The 7641-nt window shown below is 35.7% G+C and overlaps 1 protein-coding gene across 1 annotated transcript; it reads right to left on the bottom strand.

Moving 5' to 3' along the window:
* Positions 1-505: 505 nt before the first annotated feature.
* Positions 506-4445, bottom strand: LOC127122482 (uncharacterized). Its single transcript, XM_051052808.1, has 5 exons — positions 4275-4445; positions 3975-4157; positions 3788-3898; positions 3667-3716; positions 506-675 (listed from the first exon to the last, which is right to left on the bottom strand). Exons 1-5 carry the CDS (start codon positions 4424-4426, stop codon positions 506-508), a joined length of 666 nt encoding a protein of 221 aa, XP_050908765.1. The 5' UTR covers positions 4427-4445.
* Between the last annotated feature and the right edge of the window lie 3196 nt (positions 4446-7641).

Raw genomic sequence — 7641 nt, 5'->3', positions numbered from 1 at the left:
GCATGTGAAATTTCATTCAATTTGGACAATGTATGAGTATTTCATGTTAAAAATGGTGAAACATACAAAAAATGCACACATGGCAAAGATCCCTAGACAAAGGCAAAAAATCTCCATGCACAACTTGAGTTATCATACCTATAAAATTCTAGACAAAATTATGAATCCAACAAAAAAAGTCTCACTAATTTTGGACTTAAAATGGATTTTATGTGAATTTTTGAAGATTTGTTAATTTATTGGAATATTTATGTAGTGTTATACGAATTAATTAAGCTTGCAATGGCGTTTTCGTAATTAATCCAAAAACGTGGTACAGTACTCATTTATTGCATGGCGGCTTCTCATCGGCTGGATTTGGTGGGAAACAGCATTTTGAAAAGTGCCATGCGAAGGAATGGATCTAACGCTGCTTTTCCAGAATTTTCTCACGTTCATCCGCGTTCATGTGTTCATCAAGCGGCAGCTTCGGTTTCGAATTTTTTTCAACGAAAATTAACGAGCCTTATACCGTTGTCTTCGTCTTCCAACGTAGATTAACAATATGCAAACGAAATTGTCTAAATCCTACTGTGTTGGACGAATCGAGCACAAAAAGATTTGACATCAAAAGTTCAAAACGAGATTTCTCTCTCAAATCTTGACGAAACTTAATTCTACAAATTGCACTACATTCTACAATCAACGATCTACACATATCATATCTCAATTTGGCAAACGGTTAGATTCGAATTCCAACCTTGTTCGATGGCAGTTGATGAATTTGTGCTTGTTTCGCTTCAATTCTCGAAAACAGGTGAAATATGTTGATTAGGAAGATGATTGGTACAGCTTTGGTAGCTCAACAATACTCCAGGTGCTCGAATTCTTGATTTGCCATTGATGAACGATCTTGGACAGTTGGAGTTTTTGATGGTTTTGAGTTCCAATTGATGCAAACAGCTCTTGATTAACACCTGCAAATGGGAACTACACCATGAATTTGCAAGAAAATTGATGAATTATTGATGAATTTTAGAAAAAAAAGTTTATGAACAATGGAGAAAAAGTGAGAGAATTGAGAGAGTTTTTTGTGATTTTCTGTTTGGATCTTGCAGAATGATTAGTGATTAATGATTACAGTTACAATTAGCCTTATATACCAATCCATTAATCCAAAATTAATCATGATTAAGCATAATGGAAAGATTAGTGTTAAGTGTATTTTTCAAGTGTGTGGCCAAAATGCCCTTCCTCAATGCAGCTCATTTTCTGTCCAAATTTTGTTCAAACAAGTCACAAATGATATTTAGAAAGTGTTACAAAAAGCCCCATGCCAAAATTCCAAGTATTTCTCAAATTGGACCATTTTGCCCTTGGATTTTAATTAGTGCACTTGAAAATTGACCTTTTTGTGTGAATGCTTTTGGTAAAATGTGATGATGGATTATGAAAGTACACATTAAATGTGATTTGCTCAAAGAAAAACCATCCAATTTGGCCACTCCATGTGAAAGTTATGCCACTTTGATTTTGGGCATTTTTGGAAAATGATTGGATCATATCTTGCTAACCACACATGGGAATTTCAAGTTCTTCGACTTTTTGGAATGGTGAGATCAAGATCTTCAACTTTCATGTTGGCCAAAATTCCATTTGAAGCTTGTATGATGAAGTAATTTTGAGGAGAAAAAGTTTCCATTTTGGGCAGCTGAAATTACAGGTCACCTGCCATTTTAGGAAACCTCTTGTCTGACCTCCAAATCTTCAACATTGGTCTTTGATATGTCAAATGAGACTTGTATGGACATGAATGAGGCTCTTCAAACCATCTCACACCTTCCAATCCATAAATCAGGCACAGTTGACCACAGTTGACTTTCTAGGTTTTTCTGAAGAAATTCAGCTTGACTGTTGAGCTTTGATCATCCAATCTTTGGCCAAACCACCTCAAAATGATCCTTAGACCATATGAACTTGATAAATCAACCATAGGGCTTTGTTCCAATGAAAATAGCACTGGCTTGCTTGACTGACTGATTCTCCTGACCAGTTTGACATAATTCTTCAGTGGGCTTGCACTTGGGCAAATGGACAATGCAATGTTATGCAGTGGACCATGTTATGCTATGACCTAATATGAAATGAATGTACAAAAGGTAGGGTGCAAATTTGAGGTGCTACAGTATGTTCAGTGGTCCACATACATCAGTATGTATGAGGGCCAAAAGATCATTAGCTCGATCTTTCACCTTTTCTTGTGAATGGAGACTTTGTCATTTTTCCAATTAAACAAGATCTGCATGTCTCATATGATTCATAATCAAAAGAGTCCAAGAGTCCATCTTTATGGAGTTTGAAAATGCGTTTCTCATTTATGTGGCCTAATCGACAATGCCAAAGGTAAGTTGGATTTAACTCGTTAGGTTTCATCCTTTTAGTATTAATGTTATAAATAGGCATTTCAAGATCAAGGACATATAGTCCATTGTTCATTTGTGCAGTAGCATAGAATATATCATTCAAATAAATTGAGCAACAATTGTTCTTTATTATAAATGAAAAACACTACAACAAACAAGACCTTAGACAGCGCTTTTTTTAGCCTTAGACAGCGCTTTAAAGCGCTGTCTAAACCTCCGCTGCTAAAGGTTTAGACAGCGCTTTTTTAAATCTTAAAAGCGCTGTCTAAGCCCCCCCCCCCTTAGACAGCACTTTGGCCAAAAGCGCTTTATAAGACCCTCTTATTTTAAATTTTTTAGGTATACCTTAGACAGCGCTTTTGAAAAGCGCTGTCTAAGCCCCACCCCCTTAGACCGCGCTTTGGCCAAAAGCGCTTTCTAAGACCCTCCTATTTTAATTTTTTTAGGTATACCTTAGACAGCGCTTTTCAAAAAGCGCTGTCTAAGCCCTACCCTTAGACAGCGCTTTTGCCTAAAGCACTTTCTAATCCCCCCCTTAGACAGCGCTTTTTACAAAAGCGCTGTCTAAGGTATACGAAATTTTTTGAAGCTTTTGTTTTAAACCACATTTTTTCCAGGTTTATAAACCAGAATTTCTACCTGTTTTCAACCAGATTTTGACAGACAATTATCACATTTTATATATGCCATTTTGGCTTTTTTTCTACCAAATTTTGGCTAACAAATATATATATATACCAATTCAAACCAATTTTGCCTTAAATGTATCAAAATATATACAAATTTATGTACACATTTACAAGTCATTACATATACTACAAATGTACACATTAATTACACAAATTTATGAACAAACATTGAGCTCTAACATGAATTGACACCACTCCTCTTTGATTTCGTCCACTTGATCCTTTGTATAAAATGCACACTTGAATTCCTCAAAGTACTACATAATAATATAACATATTTTGAATTAATTCCAACTATTTAATTATATGAGATATGTGTAAATATAAAAATAACTCATAAGTTAGAAATACATACATCGGTGAGAATCTTTAATTGGCCCAAAGCAAGAGTATCTCGCATAAACCTCAACATGAAATACCCGCAATCTATTTGATTACGTTGTTGAGGACACTACATATGAAAAAAAAATATGGATTATAAATCCTAAGTTTTATCAAGTGTCATCACTAATATAATAAAAAATGTGGTAATTAAAAATATACCGCCACTTTAATCCATGTAATGGAGTTGGCGCCCCTCCTTGAGGTTTGGATAACTCGTTGGGCCCGAAAAGCTTGTAGGACGCTAATAAAATAAAAATGAAGCAATTAGAACAATTCACATAAACTAAGAAAATTTTGAACATTCTCACTTACGTGTCAATTAGGACCTTCATATCCGGGTATGTTGTCCAATCATTTCCTAACGAGTCAAGATAATACACAATTTCTCGGATAGGATTGATTGCGAGCAACAACCAATGTCCACTGTAATGATTAGGCAAATGTTAGATGGTAACTTGGAAAATAATTATAATAGATGAATTTAGAATGAAATGCTAACCCGGTATTAAACGGTATAAAAAACAACTTCTCCGCATCTTTATTGTCCATGAGGATCCGAAGAACGTACTCCGTCACGGTATCCGGTCTATTTAAGATTAAAACTAAGTTGACGGTCGCGGGTGCTAAGAATCCGAATGACACGTCCAAACCATTGGGGCGCATCAATTTGTCATACAAAAACCTAATATAAAAATATCATTAACACCTCTTTTGAAACATAAAGTAAACCGGATTAACATAAAGTAAACATCATTAACATAAGTTGTTTAATTAATAAAACAAAGTAGACCGGATTTACCTAATATATGTATTGACAACGTTGACGCCGATTTCTTCATGACTAAAAACTTGCATGAAGTCTTCATTACCAATCATTTGGTCGTAATCAAAGCCGAAAATCCCTACCTCCATATGTAGGGTCCGAACACCTCCGGTCGGTATATCGGTCATCTCTAGAAATGTCCTGAGGCACGACCTATACTTGGTGGTAGTTTTTTTCCTAGCTACGATCTTCTTAGCACCAGAACTTTTTACCCGTGCGGAGGCGTTGCTAACCTCCTTTTTTGTTGTGCGGAGGCATTGCTAACCTCATTTTCTTGAAGCTACATGTCATATAAATAGTTAGATCAAATTAAGAATGTAACAACTTCCATGAATATATGTCATATAATTGTATATTACCTCTTTTCTTGAAACCGTGGACTCGGTATGCCGTGGAATCGCATTATCTTTTGATTTGGATTTTGTGGGAGTCTATTTAACATAACCAAGGAAAATATGTAAGTAAAATTTTAAGCATAAATTTTAAACTTTGAATATACACATTAAAGTTAACATAAGTTTTAAGCATACCTCATATCCTACGCATATGAGGTTTGTCGGCCATGCAACAAACGAACCTACTGCTTCGTGCACCGTTGTTGCATCCGAATCATCGCTAGGATATGGTAATGCTGCATTCGGCTCAACTGCAATATCAACTGATACCTTCAAACATCCAGCAGGGAGCTCTCTAGTGTGGAGTAATACTCCGCTAACGTTATGCACTTTTCCCTTGCCAACCATCCGATAGTATGGTGACGACAAATACAACTGACAATGGGAAATGCCCTAAAACCAATAATAACAAGAAATCGTTAATGTGTATATATGTCAAATACATAATTTAAGCAAATAGTTCAATTTAAGACAATTATATGTAATTACCTCTGGAATGTTCGGCTGAAAGGTACAGTTGATACTGTTTTTGTCCGAAGCATCTCTGTATACTGTTGAGGCGCTAGCCTCTCTTTCTCTCCTCAATGCATCAAGCTCAGCTTGCATGGCTTCCAATCTTGCATGAAGCTCCCGATTACTAGGAGCCTTTCCTTTTTTAATACTCAGGGAGGTCGGAGTGACTCCAAATCCCTTACCCCTCACCCGACCAGAATACTCAGGGACATCTAATGCCCGACTAAGTATGCCCTTAGTATCATCGGGAGATAAAGACTGAGATAGCTCCTCCTGAAAAATCAGATGAATACCGTATACTTGTCAAATATTTGTGTATAAAAATGTTATTCAATTAATGAAAAAATGTTATACTTACACATTTCTGGTATACGTGTAAAACTTCTTCTTGAGGAACTCCAGATTTGCCCACACGGGCTTCCTTCCACAAAACATGTGCAGGAAGAGATGTTTCTGAACTTTCCTCCTTCTGCAGCTACACATTAAGTCATACAATTTGATCAGATAAAACTAATATATGAATAACAAATTTGTTATCGCAATTTATAAATACTTACCATGGATTGTTCTAAGCGTCCATATCCGACACGTCCTTTTCGGTACGGATATGCGGGACTTGATGCTTTTTCCCGATTTGTAGCACTTATTCTTTGAAAAACCGGTCTTGTCTTTTGGATTTGAAAGCTTCCCATTCTTCAGCCGATATCAAACTTTCATATTTTTTAGGAAGCTCCGCATCCACAAAATTACCATCCGCATCCTTAAGGAACTTGGATGATAAAAATGTTTGAAACCCTCTTAGAAGCTTTCCGGCCAATTTCATACAAAAACCTCTTCTTTCTTCTTCGATGTTAAAACATCGCTAAGAAAAACATACAGATTGATAGTTAGTATCGGTAATTGAAAAAACATAATTGATACCGTATAATTAAGGGCCAAATGATTGTACCTTTATCTCACTCCAAATTTTTTCTTTGGACTCATTCAGCTCTTTGTTTCTCCAATCATCACATGTAATGGGAATTTCATTCCTTACTAGTGCACCGATAAAACTAGTTAAGGTATGCCCATTAGGTTCTATAAGCTGTCCCTGGTTGTTCCAATAGACATCTAGTATGATGCCTCGAGATCTTCCTTGGACCACCCTTCTCATTACTGTGATGCCTCTTCGAATTTCTTCTTCCGCGGATACTTTTTTACTAACTTCCTCATGTTGGTCATCAGCCATGTCTAACCTGTAATAAACCAAGGAAACCATCAAATATCAAATATAACTTATAATCAAAGCAATTGAAAACAAAAAAATAAAGAAATCATGCATTATCAGATATAACTTATAATCAAAGCAATTGAAAACAAAAATATAATGAAATCATGCATTATCACATATAACTTATAATCAAAACAATTGAAAAAAAAATAAAAATAAAGAAACCATGGATAATTTACCTAAGTCACTAACATCTCTTTCTTTTCTTTGTTGGAATATTAATCACTTGTTTCTTAGCAATGCGTACGGATGAATTGATCCAAATTCCCTCATTATGATCGTTTCTTATATATGACTCATCCGGTATAAGATCCTCAACTTCATCATTTCTATTCAACTCATTCCGTCTAATGCATGACTCATTCTCAACATCAATATCACATTGATCGACACCGCTATCATCAGTCACTTTGTTAGAGAAAAGCACTATAGACCATTTTGTACTCTTCGGGTCATTCACATAGAACACTTGTTTAGCTTGAGATGCTAGAATAAAAGGTTCATCTTTGTACCCCACCCTAGTAAGATCAACTTGCAAAAATCCAGACTTATCCATTCGTATGCCACTACTATTCACCCACTTGCAACCAAAGATGGGAATCTGAAACTTCTCGTAATCAAACACCCAAATGTGCTCAATAACTCCAAAATATGACAAATTTTCATATTTGGGGTTTAAGTCCTTCATACTTGATATATGCATTGCTTCAGCTAGCACGGTGACACCACTATTTTGCATAGTACTCTTATCATCTTGTTCTTTGGTATAAAATGTGTATCCATTAATTGAATATGCGCTATGAGAAAACACATGCAAACTTGGACCATATGCCAAACATCTCAACATTTCTGTTACCGAAGAAGGATCTGAAGAGCGCTTCAAATAAATATGATCCTTCAACCATTGTATGAAACTTTGATTGTGCTCTATAACTATCCAATTTTCATTTCTGTTCGGATTTAACCTTCGGAGTACATCCTTGTGCATTTCAACATATGGCTCAACCTCATTATTATTGTGCAGAACATACAAATGAACTTGATCCCGTTCATCCCTTGATATTGTCACAATTTTATTCCCAATTAATTTTTTACCTTCCATTTTGTCGAAAATCTGAGCTCTGGGGAGTCCAATCGATTGAACGTTAGACAAATATTCAGTACA

Source organism: Lathyrus oleraceus, chromosome 2 (genome assembly GCF_024323335.1).
Source record: "Lathyrus oleraceus cultivar Zhongwan6 chromosome 2, CAAS_Psat_ZW6_1.0, whole genome shotgun sequence".
NCBI classification, from domain to species: domain Eukaryota; kingdom Viridiplantae; phylum Streptophyta; class Magnoliopsida; order Fabales; family Fabaceae; genus Lathyrus; species Lathyrus oleraceus.
This window is presented reverse-complemented; position numbering and strand designations above follow the sequence as displayed.